The sequence below is a fragment of the Balaenoptera acutorostrata genome, chromosome 15, assembly GCF_949987535.1.
Source record: "Balaenoptera acutorostrata chromosome 15, mBalAcu1.1, whole genome shotgun sequence".
Lineage (NCBI taxonomy): Eukaryota > Metazoa > Chordata > Mammalia > Artiodactyla > Balaenopteridae > Balaenoptera > Balaenoptera acutorostrata.
In genome coordinates this window covers 3982298-4001662 of record NC_080078.1, presented here as the reverse complement: position 1 = coordinate 4001662, position 19365 = coordinate 3982298, and the positions used below count along the sequence as shown (strand labels likewise).

Genomic DNA, 19365 nt, shown 5'->3' with positions numbered 1-19365 from the left:
AGTGTCCTGGGGCTGCCCTGACAAATGACCACCAACCACGTGGCTGAAAACAACAGAGAGTCACCCTCTCCTAGTTAAGAGGTCAGAAGTCCCAGGTCAGGGTGTCGGCAGGATGGTTCCTTCTGGAAGCTCTGGGTGGGGGCCTGTTCCAGGCCTGTCCCCTGGCTTCCGGCGGCTGCTGGCAGTGTGAGGTGTTCCTTGGCTTGTGGACGTGTCACTCCAGTCCGCCCCGAGCTCCCTGCGTGTTCCTGTGTTGCTGTGCCGTCACAAGGCGTCTAAGGAACCGCTCATTGGACCCACCCCAGTCCCGCGTGACTTCATCTTAACTCAGTCTGCAAAGACCCTGCTTCCAAATAAGGCCACGTGTGCAGGTACCAAGGTTAGGAATGCAACAGATCTTTTGGGGGACACGATTCAGTTGCCACGCGCTCTTCTGGGCCTATAGGCGCACCGAGCAGTCAGAGCAGCGAACGAAGCAGCTTGGCTGGGTCTGTGGGCACCTGGTTGCATCGGGCCTGCAGGGTCTCCCCCCAGGTCAGGATCACCAAGGGAGACCCCAGGGGTCTGAGTCCTCACCCGGAGCCCCTGGGGGCTGTGGTGTGGATGGGCCTGGGGACAGCCGGTCTGGGCCCTGGACCAGGAGCCCCGCTCAGCGTGCGTCCGTCTCCGCGAGCTCACGCCGTCCGTCCTCTCTCCCTGCAGGCTGGAGCAGCCCTACTTCAGCGCCAACGCCCAGTTCTTCCAGGCGCTGAGCCAGTGCTCTGCGTTGCAGCGCCTGTGCCTGGTGTCCCGCAGCGGCACCCTGCAGCCCGAGGCCGTGCTGGCCTTCATGGCGCGCTGCCTGCATGTGGTCGTGTGCCACCTGTTCACCGGCGAGTCGCTCAGCACCTGCCGGAGCCTGCAGCAGTCCCTCCTCCGCAGGTGAGTGCGCATCGCGGGGGCTCGGGCGCTCTTCCTGCCTCGGCTTCCCTGGGGGCCCAGAGGTTATTTCTCGGAGTTAGAAAGTGCTGGGCGGTGATGGAGCGAACCCCCTCCCTCCGGCCTTCTGTCTGCCCCGGGCTCAGCTTCCTGCGTAGCGGGAGCCCCCTCTCCCTCGAGCGTGACGGGACCCTCTTCACCATCCAGCCCCTCACGTGTTCCCCTGGCACCGCTGTCAGAGGCGGGAGTGCGCGTGGTGCTGCCACTCACCTGCAGCCCTTAGCATCCCGTCCGTTTCCCCGTCTCGTCCTTGTTCTGTGCAGGACTCGCTTCAGAGCCCTCCCCACGCCTGGTCTCCTCGGCCTTCTAGGCTGTGACGGGCGCAGCCTTTCCCTGGCTTTCGTGACCTTGACACTTGGAGGGCACTGGCCAGGTGTCCGCGTTTCTATTAAAAACAGCGCATTCATCCTGCGCCTCTGATTCCAACCCTGCATCGCAGAGCTCATCACACTTTGCCCCCTTCTTTTCTCGCAGCCTCTCCCTTCAGCAGCAGACGGCCTGGCTCTCCATTCCCTGAGCTGTGTTTGCTGATTTGTCCCTTCCCCCCGGTGTGCACTTGGGGCAGCTGCTCTGCTCCTGGGGAGTGGCACCCAGGTCGCCCCATCAAACACCGTCTTCGAGTGACCTGGGGCCGGCCTCTTCCCGTCTCCCTCAGCCTGGCCATGTTCCTTGCTCCCACTGCCTCGGACTCCACTTTGTGTTCACCCCACGTCCTGCGTGGCTTGCTTCCTTGTTTTTCTGGCGTTCGAAGCCTTACTGAAGTCGGAGGGTCAGAGCTGTGTGTGAGGGGTGCGTGGAGCTGCGCCGCCGCTTAGCCTCTTCCTGTCCCCCCCCCCCACCGCATTGTCCCCCCCCCCGCATTGTCCCCCCCCACCCCGCCCCGTACCCAGAGACAAGTGTTCCCGTTCTCAGTTACCCTTCCTATGTCTCTTTTGTAGGATTAGCAGGTACACAAATGTTTTCCCGATCCCCTTCTTTCTTTCTTTTTTTTTTTTTTTTAATTTTTTTTTTATAGCTACTTTATTTATTTATTTATTTATTTTTGGCTGTGTTGGGTCTTCGGTTCGTGCGAGGGCTTTCTCTAGTTGCGGCAAGTGGGGGCCCCTCTTCATCGCGGTGTGGGGACCGCTCTTCATCGCGGTGCGCGGGCCTTTCACTATCGCGGCCCCTCCCGTTGCGGGGCACAGGCTCCAGACGCGCAGGCTCAGCAGTTGTGGCTCACGGGCCCAGCTGCTCCGTGGCATGTGGGATCTTCCCAGACCAGGGCTCGAACCCGTGTCCCCTGCATTAGCAGGCAGATTCTCAACCACTGCGCCACCAGGGAAGCCCGATCCCCTTCTTTCTTATACTCAGTTTGCTTTTTCACTTAATAACGTATCTTGGAAATGGCTCATTCTCAGTTCATCCAGCTCTTGCTCGTTCTTTTGACAGCTCTGCATTAAAAAAAAATAAAAAAAAATTCTGGTAAAGTACACATAACAAAATTTACCATTTTCACGGTTTTGTTTTCTTTCCATTTTAAGTGTTTCACCATTCCGAACTGAAGCTCTGTCCCCATTAAACATTAACCCCCCTCCCCCTCTCCCAGCCCCTGGCGCCCACCCTTCTACTTCCTGTCTCTACTCCAGGGACCTCCTATAAGTATAACCATATAGCGTTTGTCCTTTGCGTCTGGCTTTTTCTGTATTGCTTTTGACATTTGAGAGACTTAAAAGATAGAAATAAAGGATCATCATATATTGATTAAAATAAAGCCACTTTGGCTCCCTGAACCTCCAGTATGAGTGTACTTTTTAAATTTTAGAAATCCATCCAAGTGTCCGTGAGAAGCACAGTGTTTTGTTTCCTGTGTTCCCAGCGTCCCTGAATGTGTAATGTTGCATCTGGGTGTGCAGCCCGTGTTGTCCACCCAGCATTGTTTTGAGATCTGCCATGTGTGGCTCCCGTAGAGCTGGTGTGCTCCTGCCAGGCGCTGTGTGTGGCAGCCCCGCAAGCGGATTCATCACGCTGTGTGTCTGTCCTGTTGAGGGAGAGCCTGGTTGTTTCCAGTGTGTCTCTGCTCTAGTGAATATCCTCGTGCGGGCTGTCCTGGGTGCAGCTGCGCAGGTCCCTAGAGGCGGCGGTGCGGGGTGTGTTCGGGAGATGGCCCAGTCGCTTGCTCTCCAGGACGGTTCTCCTAAGCCCGGCTTCCCCTGTGGGTGTGAGAGTTCTTGGCCCACGTCCTTGCCCGTGCGAGACACTGCCAGACTCTCCCGGGGCTCCTGGGTGAGCGTGTCCGCCTGCCGTGCGAGCTTGCGTCGCGTCTGTTTGCGAGGAGCATCGTTTGATGGGCTAATTGCCCGGTATCGTCTCCTCGTTTGTGATCATCTCTTCACATCCCCTGGGGACTCTACTGTGGGGTTCCTTTCGGGAGGGGGCGGGGGGCCTGGGACCAGCAAGCCTGTGCTGCGGCCGCCTGTGCTGGCGCCCGTCGTGGGCCCCCGGTCTCGGGTCCTGAGGCTGCTTCTCTCCTCCCGGCTTTCCCTGCCCACTGTGTTCACCGTCGGTTCAGGTTACGGCTGTGGGTTTAATGACATCCCGCACTGGCCCCAGTACACCCTAAGCTTCCTCTTAAATCTGCCACTTGTCCTGTACCTTGGTCTGAGAACCTAGGTAGCAAAGCCTCTTGGTTTGTGTGCAAAGTACAGCTCCGTGGGCTTTGAGTGATGGCTACGGGGAATCTCCCCGGCGACTGCCAGACGTTAACTTGACTGCTGCGTGTGCAGAAGGTTCAAAGACTTCCTGTAAACGCAGGTCCCGCTGGGTGTTAACTGAGCAAGTTGCCAGATACCTTTGGTCAAGTGAGTATTTACTGTCTGTCCAGCAGGAGGTGGTGAACTTGGCTTTGCCTAGGATTTGTAGGGAAGCAGTTAAGTGAGGTGGTGTCCGCAGGGTCCACTCGGGCGGGCTGCTGCATATTCTATGACTTCTCTCACCTGCGTGCCTCTGCAGTGCTCTGGAAGTTCTCCTGGTCCAAGGTGGCCTGTGTGAGGGCCGCTAATGTCAAGTGCAGAGACCCCTGGGATTTCTGAGCCTTCCAACTCACCCTGGAGAAGTCGGGGAGGGGGTGGAACTTAAGTCTCAGAATGATTGACTGCAGCTCCCTGATATCAGGTCACTTACCTCTGTCTTAGGTTGACCTCAGATGGCTCATCTGGAGTCAAACATCGTGAGGGCTGATGGCCATGCGTCCGCTGGTCAGCTCTGCTGACGTCCCTTGAGATGCCAGGTCTTTTTTACTTAATAAGAGGAGATGGTATTTTTTAAAGACCTTTTAATACACATAACCTAAAGTTTATTACTTTAGCCGTTTCAAGGTGTGCAGTTCAGTGGCGTTGAGCACATTCACAATGGGACCTTCATTCCACTTTGTTTCTGTGAACTGAGGCAAATTTAATTCTGAATTTCCTGTGTCTCTGCACTTTGTTTGCATTTAGGGGCAGCGGTTGCTCGAGTGGTTGTGGGGATTAAAAGGCAGAGGGTTTAAAGCAATTTTCCCTCCTTCCGGGGCAGTGCCCCCCGCCCTTTGCCCTCCGTCAGGGGCCTTTGCGGAAGGCGTGCGGCCTCAAACCAGGCCCCGTCTTCCCCTAGTGGCTCCTGGAGTTTGATGGTTGGTCCAGCTAGAACTTAGATAAGTGCCCAGGATTGGAGTGCAGGCCTGGAGCAGCGCTTCCTGGGGGGGATGTGACCTGAGCAGGTCGCCAGGGGCGTGAAGCACTTAAAGCCTCTGGAGCGGAAATCCGCCGACGTCAGCGGTGCCCCTGGCGGAGTGCTGAGGGTGGCCGCCTCGTTGAGGCACGGCCTAGAGCGTCGCAGCTTTCCTCTCCCAGCTTTCCGTGTCCCTCGGGTGGCGGGACATGACCACGACGAGGCCCAGCTGGTCACAGAATTACAGAAGTGCCATCGCCAGGGGGTCTCCGGAGTCACAGGGCTCCGGCCACCCTGCCGGACAGTCCTCGTGGTGGTCCCCTGTCCTCGTGGTTTGCTGTTGAGTTTCCCAGGAGGAATCCTAGCTAAGGTTTTCCCCTCCCTGGTGTTTATAATATCTCTAAAAATTCAGGGACTTCCCTGGTGGTCCAGTGGCTGAGACTCCGCGCTCCCAATGTAGGGGGCCCGGGTTCGATCCCTGGTCGGGGAGCTGGATCCCACATGCCGCAACTAGGGAGTTCACACGTCGCAACTAACTAAATAAATACTAAAAAAAAAATTTAGACTACGCATCAAGCTATTTTCAAGTGAAAGTTCCCCTTGGCTCCACCAGCCAGCATGGCCAGAATATCCAGGCTGGAGTTATCGTATGGCTTTGTGCTCTGATTTTTTTTGAGTTAACACTACATCATGGGTGTCTTTTGTGTCATTAAATGAAGCTGCAAACAGTTATTTTTTATGCCGTTTGGTATCCGTTACAGGACGTTGTGGTGATTCTGGTCTGGCCGACACAGCTAACTCTGCGTACTCTTGACTTTCCTTTACTTCGGCCTGGGTTTTCCCGACTGGGGCCCCTGGGGAAGGGGCCCGCTCACCGCTCACCGTCGTGTATCCACCCCTCGGCGTCCCCGTTTTCTGCGATGGAGCTGATGCTAAATTTAGCTGGTGGGCTACGTGGATACAGGCTGTACGGCGCCCAGGCACGCGGGCTCTGGGACAGACGGTAGCTGTCTGGAAAACAGGGTGCCGGGCAGGTGGTGTGGCCGCTCCTCCCAGCGCTCTCTCCCTCCTGCTCTCTGCCCACTGGGCTGGCGATGGGTGTGTGAGGAGGTGGAACCTGCTTTTCTCGGGTGTGGCGATCGTGACGTCATTGTTGCTGTGCCTGCCTCTGCCCTCGAAGCGGCTGGGAGGAACCTTGATACCCCTCACCCTCGCAAACCTGCAGTAGGTCACGTTCACGGGGGCTCCTCTCCTGGGAGCTGACACCTCCCTGGTGGATGAGTTCTGCTCCAGGGGCTCCGAGACCCGTGTAGGATTCGGTCACTTCTCAGCCTTGAAGGGTGACTTCCTGCAGTGGGGGGACCAGCTTTGGGCACTGCTGGTTTTCCCACCGTGTGTACACACAGGAGCCTTCCCCAAAGTGGAGGACATCCAAGGTCACCAGGCAGTTCAGAAGAGCTGTGCTTGTGATGGAGAGGGGAGGGTGGGAGCATCCCTCACGGGCGTTGCTGGCTGACGAAGCTGCTCTGTCCTTTCCTGATCCTCAGAATCCATCTCAACACAGGGCTCCAGGCCAGTTGATCGGACTTGGCACTAGGTGTGGGTCCCTGCCCTGGGAGTCTTGTGCTCACGAGGTCCCTGTCTGCCAGCCTTCTTCCTGCCTGCAGCCTGCTCCTGTCTGCGGGGCCCACGCAAGTGCAGCCTCTCGCTGGGCTGGGAGCTCCCTCCTCTGGCCTCTCAGACAGCACACACCTGCCCCTTTCCTAGGGCGCATAGCACTTTCCCCCCAAAATTATTGCGTTCTTTGCATCCCCCTTTAGATGATGAGTTTTTTGAAGGCCAGCGTGCAATAGCTCTTTTTTCCTTCTGGGTCCTCGGTGCACGGTATTCGAGACCAGGCCTGAGGCTGGCATTGGTTAAGTGGACTTCCTGGGCGGAAGCTGTGCCAGCCCCTCTGTCCCCCGTGTCCCAGCCCTGGCACAGGCCTGGGCCGTGGCGGGGACCCTCTGAGCGCCTGGTGCCGGCTGAGGTGCTGGGAGCCCTGTGTGTGTTGGGGCATGGCCCCCTTTGTGGGCCCCTCCAGCCAGCATTCTTCCAGCCCCTGCCCTGGGCCCTGTCCTGGATGCCAGGGGCCGCGCTAGTGCCTCTTCACCAGCGCTCCATTGGTGCCGGTGCTGTGTACTCTCTGTTGTTCTCACCTCCAAAAGCCCTTTGAGCTACACGCCCTAAGCCCCAGCATTCAGGTGGGGAAAGTGAGGCTCCGAGAGGCTGGTGATGGTGCAGCAGGACCCCAGCACTGGAAGGACAGTGTTTGTGTTCCCCTCAGGCCTTTGCTGTGGTGCAGTGGGGTCCCAGCTGCTTTTCTGCGAGGCGCCCAGCAGGTGGTGCTGTGGCTCACGGTAACCGGCCTGCCTGGCGCTTCCGGGGCTTCACAGCAGGCCCGCATTCCACCCCGGGGGCGCATGAAAAGGAGAGGCTGGAGTTGTTGTCGCTTTTTCTTTCTTTTTTAAAAAATAAATTTATTTATTTATTTATTTATGTCTGTGTTGGGTCTTTGTTGCTGCATGCAGGCTTTCTCTAGTTGCAGCGAGCAGGGGCTACTCTTCGTTGCAGTGTGCGGGCTTCTCACTGCGGTGGCTTCTCTTGTTGGAGAGCATGGGCTCCAGGCGCGCGGACTTCAGTAGTTGTGGCCCGCGGGCTTCAGTAGTTGTGGCCCACGGGCTCTAGAACGCAGGCTCAGTAGTTGTGGCCCACGGGCTCTAGAACGCAGGCTCAGTAGTTGTGGCACATGGGCTTAGTTGCTCCGCGGCATGTGGGATCTTTCCGGACCAGGGCTCGAACCCGTGTCCCCTGCATTGGCAGGCGGATTCTCAACCACTGCGCCACCAGGGAAACCCCTGTTGTCACTTTTTCTGATGCGTTTCTTTCTTCTCACCCTTTTCCCTGCCTCAAGCTCAGAGGACTATTGAGGCACCTGCCCACTCACCCGTGTGGCATTGAGAGGCCCCCCTGTTTCCTGTGACTCAGCCAGTGGGGCTGGTGTTGTGTCTGCAGGCCTGTCCCTAGGAAGGTGTGCCTCTCCCCGGGTCAGCACTTCCTTCCGGTTCCCATGCCTGCCCCACGTGGAGATACGTCTCAGCCGGTGGGCATCGGCAGTTGTTTCTTCTTGTTGTCGTGCCCTCTGTGGGTTTGGCACCGAGACCTGCAGCTCTGGGTCCCTGCTCCGCCGGGACCTCTCAGGTGGCGGTGGCCTCAGATGGGCTGCCTCAGTTTCCTCCCTCGTAATGTGAGTTCACGGCAGGCCCAGGTGGGAGGTGCTGTGTGTACAGTGGTGTCCTGATCAGCATTCGTTCTCTTTTTTTATCTCCTGGATCTTGACTTTGCTCTTTCAAGTTTGAAACGTAAGCCTCTGGACCTTTCTCGGGACGTCCGGTGGCAGGCGGCCTCCACGAGGTTTTGGAGCAGCTTTCTTCTGCATCTTCCCTCACCTTGGGCCCTTCTGGTGGCCCCAGCGCCAGGCTGGACCTCGTTTGGGCGAGTGCCGCTGAGAGCAGCGACGCCTTGTGGCTGCCCCGGGGAGCAGCTCTCCCGCCGGCCTCCCTCCCTGCTCCTGCCCTGGGAACACCCTGAGTTCCCTGGGTTCCCATTGGGCTCCCCCGACCACCTGGCCTCGGGGACACCCTCCCCAGTGAGCACAGCCAGCCTCTCTGTCTGTTTCACTTCCTGTCTCTTCTAGGAACCCTGAGTCGCCATTCCTGGCCAAGTCAGTACCGCCTGACCCACCGAGGAGCCGTCTGGCCCGGTCAGGAGCCGGAGCCGGGCCCTGTGGCCCGTCGCGGGGGTGCCCTGGGCGTCTCCGTGCTGTGCACCCAGCCACGCCTCTGCTGTCCAATTTCTCCTGGACATGCAGCGGGTGGGGCGCCCTTCCCAGGGATTTCAGAGCTTTCTCGATTTCCTTTGACTCTCACATTCCTGAAAGTTCCCTGCGAGGCCTCGTGAACTCTGGGCTGGGTGAGGGCGGTGTCAGTAGTACGTGGGGTGACACGTGGTGTCCCGCTGAGGTCAGACCCGCCCTGCACCCTCAGATCCCACGCCATGCTCACCTCCTGGCCTCGTTGCTCTGTGACTTTGAACCCATCACTTCCCTCTCTGAGACCAGTGTCCTGTCTGTAAACCAGCAGCCATCGTCCCTGCTTCCCGGCGCCGCTGTCTCCTGGTGGTGGCTCGCTGCCGACTGTCTGTGCCCGCCTTGGTGGCGTTGCTCGGGGTCCCCTACGATCGCCTGGTGGCGGTGCGTTCTCCCCCCTTGACAGAAGAGGCGGCCCAGCTCCGTGAGGTTTGGGGGCGTCCTGGTCGTCCCGTCCCGAGGGCAAATGGCCCAGCAGGCGTTCTGCCACCCTCTGCCACCTCCTGTAATAACCCACGGAGCCCAGTCCGAGGGGCATAGGCGCTTATTTCGAGGAAGCAGGATGGTGGGGAGGAAAAGGCTCTCACTCTGACGTGTCCCTGTCTGAGCCGAGCCATCCGGGGTGAGGACGCGCTGGTTCTGAAGTGGGCTGAGCACTTTCCACAAGGCGGGGCCTTCCCGGGCCGCGCCCTCGGGGGTCTCGTCCGCTCCAGGCCACACGTGTTGACTGGCCGCAGCCCCCTTTCTCAGGAGTGTGGGGCGGACCCCGACCCTGGGGCGGGAGCGGGCTTGATCCTCCGTCCCCCTAGGCCCAGCATCCCACTGGACGGGGTCACGTCTCTGGAGCCCATGTGGAAATTCCTCCCCTCCCCCTGGACTGCTGCCCACACGGTCTCCTGCCGGCGAGGAATGTGGGCCCGCGAGGCCAAGAGGCAGCGGCCCAGACCTGAGCAGACAGAGGCAGCCGTGCTGCTGGTGGGCGCCTGGGCTCCAGGGCCTCCCGCCCAGATGTAGCGCTTCCCGCCCCTCTGTGTTTGTGTTCTGCACGCGAGTGTAGAACCAGGGAAGTTTACAGATACAGGGATACGAGTGTAGAACCAGCGAAGTTTACAGATACAGGGATGCATTGTTTAAGTCTAGGGCACACTGGGAGCTTCAGAATTGAAAGTGGATTCTGAAATGCAGCGTTAGCGTGCTGTGTTGCCACCGCAATTGCATTAAAGGGGCAGCGGAACCCCATCTTGGGTCCTCAGCTCACTGCCGCGCGGGACGGGTCTCTGGGGTCCGTTTGTCCTTCCTGCCTGGAATGGTGATCTGGGAGTGCCACAAAAAATACTAGGCCAGCAGGGTTTCGCCGCTGCAGGCTCAACTGGGGGAATCCGTGGCCTTGACGCAGGGCTCACTGGCCGGCGAGTTCTGGCTCCATTTGTGGTGGACGCCCAAGAGGCTGGTCTGGGAGGCGGCAGGGCTCAGGCCGCGCGCCGTGGGCCCCAGTGCAGCAGCCAGCGGGGAACGTCAGGGGCGCGACTGCAGCCCCGGCGACTGATCAGTGTGGAAGACGTTCGCTGCGTAGGATCTCCTGTGGTCAGGGCTGTCCAGGCCACCGAGGGGGGGGCGAGGGCGGTGGCTGCACCTGCTGCCGGGCACGAGGCCTCTTCCCACCGCCGGGCAGCCTTTCTTGGCGATTTGGGCGTAGAGCGGCGGAATTCTCCAGAAGAGGAATTCTTCCATTGTCACTGGAGCCCCTCGTTTTCCAGGCAAGGTCTCTGGGGCCGGGCCCGAGGCTTCGATCTGCGGTCAGGCTCTGGGCTCCTGCTGGTGTTCATGCTGCAACAGCACGGAACGTCCCTGGGGACCTACTGGACGCCGGGCCGTGCTTCGCATTCCTGAGGGTCCCTCCCTCGAGGACGGCGTAGGGTGGCTGTCTTTTCTGTGACGAGAACGCAGCTCTGTTCTGTCGTCCTGTCTCTGCCGTGGTTCGCACACCTCCCTTTTCTTAGGGGTCTCTTGGGGGATTGATTCCAGCGAAGGCCTGGGGACAGTGATGCCTGGTATTCCTGGCTTTGGGCTGCGGAAGGCTGGCATGAGTCCCCAGCTGGCGGCATCAGCCCTGTGGGAGGCGAGGGCGGGCGACGTGCGGTGCCAGGTCACCAGGGTAGTTCCGAGCGTTGGGCATCTCTCCATTTCTCTGAAGGCAGATTCTGTTCCTTCCTTTTAAATTTTTTATTGTGGTAAAACATCTATAACATAATAGTTATCATTTTAGCCATTTGTAAGTATACAGTTCAGTGGCATTAAATGCTGTGGTGTACCTATCACCACAGTCTATACCCAAAACCTTTTTATCGTCCCAAACAGCAACTCCATATGCGTTAAACAATACCCCCCTTCTCCTCTTTCCCTCAACTCCTGCTAAGCACCGTTCTGCTCTCATGACCTTGACCCCTGTAGGTACTTCCCGGAAGCAGAATCCTACAGTATTTGTCCATTGATGTCTGGTTTATTCCACTTAGCATAATATCCTCGAGGTTCATCCATGCTGTAGCACGTGTCAGAATTCCCTTCCTTTTAAGGCCGAGTGATATTCCAGTGTATGGATGGGTCATATTTTGTTTGTCCTTTCGTCTGTTGACACTTACTGTGGTTTTCAACTCACTTTTTGTGAATGAAGTTGAATATCTTTGCGTGTTTTTAAAAATCATTTACAGAAAATGACAAACTAGGAGAATGATCTGCAGGTCCTGTCACTGCCAGAGGTCGGGTTGTCCTGGTCTCCTGCCTGCCCAGCAGTGAGGACAGGACCAGTAGCACCGTTCAAACCAGGCAGGGGTCTGAGGGCACAGGACAGGGGTTGCAGGTGATTCTTAACTAAGAGAAAGCACCCAGCCTCCCCCGTGAGAAACACAGGAACTGAATTACAGCGAGAACAACTGTGTTTCTGGAGAGTTCAAAAGCAGGCAGTGGTCCGCTCAGGTAGGGGTCGAGGAGGTGACTGCCCCGGGGGGCCCGGGGCTTCTGGGGCATGGTTCCTGTGTCTCGTGCGGGTGCTGGTCCCATGGGGCTGCACTGCCCGGGGTGCACTTCAGTATAACGTTTTCCACCCCCTCAGGCAAAGCCCGCTTGTGTTAGTGGAGGGAGGAGACCAGCCCGTGGCCCAAGGTAGGTGGGCCACCTCTGTGGATCTGAACTCACACCCCTGACCCAACTAAGCTCCCGCCTTAAGGCTTCGGTTCTACGGACGGGCTTATCCGTGGGGTTTGCATAGAGCTCTTCATGGCGGTGCTGTTCGATTTAACAAAAGATTGAAAACAACCCAAGTGTCCATTGGTAGGAGACTGGGAAATAAATTATGATGCCTCCAGTTGATGGAATGAAATGCAGCTAATAAAAGAACGAGGAAGCACTTGGGGTCACCAAAGGGAATCTTTCAAAGTGTGCCTCAAACAAAAGCAGGGGCGTAATCTGTTTCTCTGCTGGCACGTGCATAAAGTGTTTCTGGAAGGATACGAGAAATCTATGTTGTCGTTCCTGGGGAGAGGCCCTGGCAGCGTCTTTGGCGGGGGGTGGGGGGGGAAGGGGAGGAGCCCTGGGGACGTCCCAAACCTGCTCCTCTGTATTCTGTTTTGTCCTGGCCTTTGTCCTTCAGGCCTTTCTGGTGACAGAGCCTCGCACTGGAGTTACCGGCCCCAGGGGCTCCAGGGGTCAGGCCCGCGGATTTACAGTCCTGTCCCACATGGGACCTGGGGGCCGCCTCGGACCATGACAACTGACACCGAGGGTCTCTCCCACCCCCTTCCTCTGCGCGAGGGCAGATTCCAGGCCGCTCCGAGGTGCCCTGTGGGTCCCAGCAAGTTTGGGGGGGAGCTGAGAAGGGCGCACCCCACACGCCTGCCCGGGGCATTGTCTGAGTTCTGTGAACCTTTGACGGATGTTTTATTCTTGGCCACCGCCCGCCTCTGTGCTTCTTGAAGATAGTTGTCATAGTGCGAGTGGCTTTTATAAAATATCTTCTGACTTTGGCTTTTCTATAAGACCTTTATTTGCGGAGGAAGAGGCTGTCAACTTTAATTTTTTTTCTAATTTCTCAGGCAAAGAAACAAACCCAGCACGTGTTCAGATCTTAAATGATTGAGCCAGTGCTGCTTCCAGACAGCGTCCCCAGCCGGCCCCTCCCAGAGCCCTTCCAGCTCTGCGGGACCCGCAGGACCAGGTGCAGAGACTGAGGTCCCCAGGACCCCCTTCACGCACTCGGGGGGCGTCGGGCTCAGAGCTGCTGCCAGCATGGTGACTGTGCGGGACACCCCTTTCCGTGTCTTCCGTGCAGTGGCCGGCCTGAGGTCCTGGGGGCTGCAGCTGCCGTGCGTCTGCCTGTGTCTGTGACGAGTTGGAGCCCAGCCCTCCTGGCCAGGCCAGTTCTCTGCTCCTCCACGATGGTCACAGGCAGGCGTGAAGTGGGCAGTCCCTCCCGTCCTCCTTCCCTCTGGTAGCTCTGCAGCAGCGTTCTCGCGGCCCCGTTGGGGCAGGTGCTCAGCTGGCTTCTCGCTGTGGCCCTGAAGTGCGGCCCCGAGTGCTTTGTAGACCTGCCTTTTCAAGTGTAAAAGTGTTCATGCATTTTGACCCAGTGACCCTATTTCTGGAATTTATTCTGAAGAAACAACTCAAAGCACAGTTGTGATTGTGCTGTATTAAAGGATGTTTATCCGTATGATAGTTAAAGGGCTCCCTAAGTTGCGTCCCCTAGAGAAGTGGCCAGGCAGGTGTGGCGCCCTGCTGGCCGGGCGGGACCGTGGGAGGAGGTGGTCGCGGGGTGTTTTGTTGCTTTGGGGGCGGAGTGGACAAGGAAATTCACCAAACCTGACTCAGGCTGTCGACATTTTGAGACGTGTCTAGAAAGAATATGCTCAGCACAGCAGGAGAGTGTGTAGGGCTACGGGGAAGGGGGGAAGGGGCTGTTAGAGCCGCTGGGCAGTGGGTGTGGTGGGAGGCCCCCGCGCTCTCCTTTGCGCTTTCTCTATAGTATTTTCTCCCTAAACAAAACAGTGCTTTTTTTTAAAAAATTTAATTAATTAATTTATTTTTGGCTGCGTTGGGTCTTTGTTGCTGTGCGCAAGCTTTCTCTAGTTGCGGTGAGCGGGGGCTACTCTTCGTTGCAGTGCGCGGGCTTCTCATTGCGGTGGCTTCTCTTGTTGTGGAGCACGGGCTCTAGGCACGCAGGCTCAGTAGTTGTGGCGCACGGGCTTAGTTGTTCTGCATGTGGGATCTTCCCAGACCAGGGCTGGAACCCGTGTCCCCTGCATTGGCTGGTGGATTCTTAACCACTGCACCACCAGGGAAGCCCAAAACAATGGTTTTAAAACAAGCAAAATCTTGCCTGCTTCCTGGAGGCTCAGAGAAGGAACGTATTTTGGGCAGCTGGTTTTTCAGATAGCCAAAGGCCCCATTTGAAATCCCCTGGTGTGTTTTTAACAGCCTCAGGTAGAAAATTTTCTTCAATGTGGTATCTCCCTTCCGGCTGTTACAAATGGCAGAGAGTAAGTATGGTTGAACTTTCCTGAACCTCTGTGTTTTTGAAAGCCCTGAGTCACCCTCAGACCCTTCGGGGAGGGGCGTCTCCAAGGTGGCGTCTGCAGCTCGTTCTGCAGGTTTCAGAGCGAGTGAGCGGCCCCTGTCGCGGGCTTAGCGTGTGGGCTCTGTAGATCTTGCCTCTTTCGCCCCCAGATGGGATCCAGGCTAGCACGGTTGCGGGGGCAGGGCTCTGCCTTCTCTGCTGCCCAGGACGGCATCAGGGGCAGCATCAGGGGCAGCCGAGTGCAGAGCTGGGCCTGGGGAGTGCGTGTACGGGAGGGTGCCCAGGGAGGGGGGAGTGCACCAAGAGGGAACGCACGCCTGTGCCTGAAGGTGAACCCATGGACCTTGCAGGCCTGGCCTTGTCCTCGTGACTCCAGGCCAGAGGCTGCAGCCTCGGGTCTTTAGTAATGTGATTAGCCCTGGTCAGGGGAGTGGTCCCAAGAGGTGACCTGTCCTGCTGTCGGTCATCAGGCTAGTTCTGAACGTGGGTAGCTGGAAGGAGTTTTATTTTATTTCATTGCGTCTATTTACCTAAATCTCAAACTGTATTTGAATCGCACAAATGAACATTAGAACACGTGTGCAGGTGATGCAGCAGAACCCGCGGAGCGCTCGGCCCGCACACGAGCCGCAGCCGAGAACTTGAGAACTTGCCTCCTTCCGCTCGGGGGAGCCCCAGCCCTGCACTCGGAAGGGAGTGATCGCGCTCTCTGCCTTTGCCCCTTGTCCTCTGTCCCGTCACCGACTCCAGGCTTCACTCTGGGTGGGGACAGAGAGGCTGCAGCTGGGGGAGCGCGCCGGCTCCTTGGGCCGGGGAGGGCTTTACAGAGAGGCGGGTGCGGGCGAGGACCCTCAGCCCTGCCCAGCTCCGAGCTGACCCGGGTGCCGACCGTGGAGAAAGCCTTGAGAAGGAAGTCAGTTTGATTCTGGGGCGGCCCCTCCACCCTGCGTGCGCGTCGGCGGTCAGGGCGGCGGGGAAGGGACAGCACGCCGCCTCATTCCTGGCTTTTGGTGAGAAATTAATCCCCCTTCAGCATCTTGACAGCAGCTCGTTAAGAGCCTCAGGATGGCAGGCAGGCAGGAGCCTTGCACGCACATCCCACACCTGAGAATATTTTGTTTCAAGTAGAGTAGGTCGCACAGCGGGTTTGCAGGTGAGGGCTTGCCGGTTCACGGTCACAGACGCCGCTGCCGGCAGCAGAACGCAGCGCACAGAACCGGGAGGTGTTTCCTCGGCATTTTTATTGCCAAAACATGAAGTTTTATGAGTGCCTTTCTGGCGTTCATTTTACATATGTCGTAAATCCAGCAAATCCAGCTCAGTGTTGCCGGGGGGCCGGGGGCAGGGGGAGGCTGGGACTGCAGTTTCCTTGTTCCTTGAAGCAGGCGCGGGACTTGGGACCTGGCTTTAGTTTTGGCAAATTGTGTGGGCACCTTCCTGCCTCTCGCCCTTCGAGCCCCATGGGATGGAAGTTCTCCCATGACCAGAGTCACCTTGGGTTCCAGATGGAAAGGGAGATGGTCACCTCACTGGCCGGCCACTGGGGCCAGCTCCAGTGTGGTGCCTGGCCTGGCAGATGCTCTGTGGATATTGTCACGCACCCCACGGGGTGGAGCCTGTTGCCCGTGGGTGCGGAAGGTGGGAGGGTCGTCTGACAGTTCCTTGTCACGTGTTCAGACAAAGGCTCGTGGCTGCCGGCGGCCGCCTTGCTTTGGTCTCCTGGCGGAGTGGCTGCCTCACCTGACTTGGGTGTTCATGTCCCTCGAGGGTGGCCTGTGGGCATGCGGGTCTGGCCGCCTGTCCCCTCTCTCCACTCCCCTGCGGGTGTCCTGGCTGTGGGGCCTCCAGTGACCACAGATGCTGCTTCTGCAGCTGCTGGGTGTTACCTTCAGGGACCCCCGCTGCCCGGAAAGGCAGGGACCCGCCCCGACAGGCTGCCCTCCTGCCCGCTCCCTGGGGCCTCAGCGTGAGGGGCCCCGGAGGCACGTTCCTGCGTCGGCCGGTGCTCCGGGACGCAGCCTGGCCCTGGCCGCCTGCACGCCCCAAGCCCGGCACCCCCCCCACTCCGTGGTCCTGCTAACAGCCTGCCTCTGGTTCAGTTTCCAGGCCGAGCGGCCCGCGCTGAACGTCGTCATCTTCCCTCTGCTCCACGAGGGCCTGACCGATGTCATCCGAGACGTTCCCATGGTGCACCTGGACGAGGTCACCTTATTTAAAAGCAGAGTGGCCGAGGAGCCGCCAAATCTGTGGTGGTGACCGGAGTGGGCCCCCACCTGCCCGTCGCCGCCTGTGGCCGCTGCGCCTCCGTGGCCGAGGAGGCAGGACTGCCCCGGACAGGTGTGTGGCTTCCGGCCTGTGCCACGGCCGCCGCGGCTGCTCCCCTGCCCGAGGACCCCGGACCCCCGGTGGGCCACCGCCCCCTCCGCAGCCCTTAGGGCTTCCTCTGGTGGAGAGCCTGTGCTCGGTGACGCTCTGGCTGAGATGCGTGAGGAGGGCCGGCGGGAGGGCCGGCGGGAGGGCGACCTGCGGGCCTGGCCGGCGTGCTCCAGGGCTGCGACACGCATCGCCGGGGTGCTGACTCCTTGGGGGCCTGGTCCCCAGAGCGCCACGTGACCCCACGGCTGCCCCCCGGCCCCCAGGGGTGGCCCTTCGCTCCTGTGCTCCTGGTCACCTGCCCCGGGCTCTGTGGGGGGGGCGGCTGTGAGCCCGAGGCGGGGAGGAGCTTGCAGGTGCTGTGGCAGATTTGGGGCTCTCCCCTCCTTCCATTTAACCCAGTTACGCCTCTGGTATGCGTCCAGCCAGGTGACATCAGACAGGTTCGGGCCGGCAGCGGGTTGCTGGGCAGGGAAGCTGCAGGTCCCTGTGAAGGTCTGTGTTTCTGGGGAAACACGGATAGACCTGCTTCATTAGAAAACCTTGAAATATTAAAACCCAGAAGGGACGCGTGGGGCTGGAGGAGTGATCACATTACCCCGTTTCAGATAGCTTTATTTAGCACTTTAAAAAAATGCAACGCAGCTATTCCCAAAACGAGGGATGTCCTCCCAGTGTCCTGGGCCTCCCGCCACGTGCCGCCCAGTGCTTCTGCCTTGTCAGCCGCGAGACTCCCCCCAGAGCCGTCATCCCTGCGGCTGGTGGGCTTCTGAGGGGCCCCGGTTGGGTTCCCTCCACCCAGCGTCTTGCCCCAATGCTCCCGGTGACGCTCCTGGAGACTTCCAGGGAAGGCTGGGTGGCGTCGGGGCAGCTTCCAGCCGGGGGCACCTGGGTCTCCGCGAGGCTGCCTCCCCAGGGCGCCAGGGGCTGGGCCCATCTCGCCCCGGCCTCCCTCTCCCTCTGGGCTGGGGGTGCAGGTCCCCCAGGCCCTCCTCACCGCTGCGGCCCGTCTCGGCTGCCGTCCGCTCAGTGGCCCCCAGCCCAGCCCACTTCCCACTCTGTTCCGTGTGATGGTCGCCCCCGTGTCATGTAGCGTGTCCTATAGTTTGCCTGTTGCAGGGCCCGGTACCTGGACCCTGGGCCTGCGTTCGCCTGCCCTTCCCTGGGTTCTCAAGGGGCAGACAGTTCAGCAGCCCCCACCCTGCCAGGCCGAGGGGGTCCAGGAGGCCTTCTGATGGTGGAAGTGCTCGTAGGGCCAGGGTCTCGGGACGCACACAGGCCCCCGAGTGCTCCGGTCGATTCTTCCTAAGCGCAGTCTGTCTGGCGGCCTCCACCCGTCCCCGCGGCCCTGGCCCTGCTCTCACCTCCCCACGGCACCGGGTGGAGCTGGGGCTCCTCCCCCTGCGCTGTGGTTTTCTTGCCGAGGGTGCAGTTGTCTCCTCTCTGGAGCGTGGGGTGCCCTCCTCCCTCCCCAGCTGCCGCTGGCGGCTCTTCGCCTCCTGCCCAGAGGGACCAGTCTGCCAGCTGCCCCCAGCTGGGACCCCCACCAGACCTGCAGCCCTCACCTCCGCAGTCCTGACCTGGCCTGAGAGTCACAACCGGGCCCGCTCCTCTGGCCGTGCAGGCCGCAGGCCAGGCTGCCCTGGGCCCTGGAGAGACAAGGCCAAGGCCCTCGTTAGGGCCGCACGCTGTAGATGAGGGTCTGAGAGGCGGTGGGAGTCCCCCACCCCATTTCTGGGCATGTCTTTCAGTTGCGCCTTGAGACCACCGGGAGGGTGATGTGGGGACTGACTGCTCGTTGCCGTCACAGCAGGAGCGTGGCCAGTTACAGCCCGACCGGCGGGGGGACGCGGCCCCGGATGGGGGCAGGTGGTCTGGCCGACCCCGGGACCCCTGGGGCCCTGGGTACACATCTCCTTTCGTCCAGAGCAACCCGGGCTCGGGCCAGAGGATGATCGTTCCACTAAGAATTTATCCACAGGCTGCCATGGTTTTCGTGCTCTGGCCCGGATGGCCTGTTCTCATGAGCAAGCAGTTTTAACCAGCAGTGTCATTTATGCCAGCAAACAGGGCTGGGAGGGGCCGTTCACGAAAGGCTGGGGCACGAGCTGCCTTGGAAAGCAGCCCCCAAACAAGAGGCCTTGTATTTTTAGTGTCTCCCTCAACCATCCTTTACTTAGAGCAAGAATTTCCGCTGCTTCTCCACCCAAGTCAGGATTCACCAGATGTTAATAATGTGCTTATTCTCGCTAAGTGCTATTTTGGCACCGGTGTTAATTGCAATTTATATTCTGCAGCGTTTTATGCTGGGAAAAGAACCCACCCTAATGGTCCCCAATTGGCAGAACTGGGCTGTTAAGCGACGGACCATATGCTGCCTGCTGAGAGGGGCCTGGTCAGCACTGGCGCCTGCATGTGTGTGTGTGTATGCGTGTGTGCGTGTGTATGCGTGTGTGCATGTGCATGGTGCATGCATGGACGTCTGTGCGCCTATACGTGTGAGTGTAGTCTGCTGTGGACGGGCTCTTGTTCCTGGTGTGCACGTGTGTGTGTGCACGCTGTGTGCATGAGGCAGACACTGGGGGAGGTGGGAATTAGGAAGGAGGGGATCAGGGAGATCTCTCTGTTAAAAAGAGAAAACCCCCGGCCTCCTGAGGCCGCCCCTCTGCCTGTGCCCCCTCCTCGCCCCTAGACCCCTCGGCCCTGCCTGCTCCCAGGGCTGTGGCTTTGCCGCCGCACCATCAGGCAGCCTAGCTGGCCAGGCCTGAAGGTGCTCCCCCAGGGAGGCTTCTTGAGCCTGAGGAGAGTAGAGACCCGCAGGCCCCCTTCCCTGCTGTCGGTGGCTTTTCTC

The 19365-nt window shown here is 59.3% G+C and overlaps 1 protein-coding gene across 5 annotated transcripts in view; it reads left to right on the top strand.

Annotated features, from left to right (window-relative positions):
• FBXL18 (F-box and leucine rich repeat protein 18) overlaps positions 1–18742 on the top strand; it is a 39198-nt gene extending 20456 nt beyond the window's left edge. For 4 of the 5 annotated variants that reach the window (XM_007186770.2, XM_007186769.2, XM_057529081.1 and 1 more), the window contains exons 4-5: positions 703–921; positions 16241–18742. In XM_007186770.2, coding sequence (XP_007186832.1) covers positions 703–921; positions 16241–16397 — 376 coding nt within the window. In that variant the 3' untranslated portion in view covers positions 16398–18742. Of the gene's footprint in view, positions 1–702; positions 922–1452; positions 1811–16240 lie in introns of those variants that run through there. The other variant, XM_007186771.2, reaches the window with a different exon arrangement.
• The last annotated feature ends 623 nt before the right edge of the window (positions 18743–19365 follow it).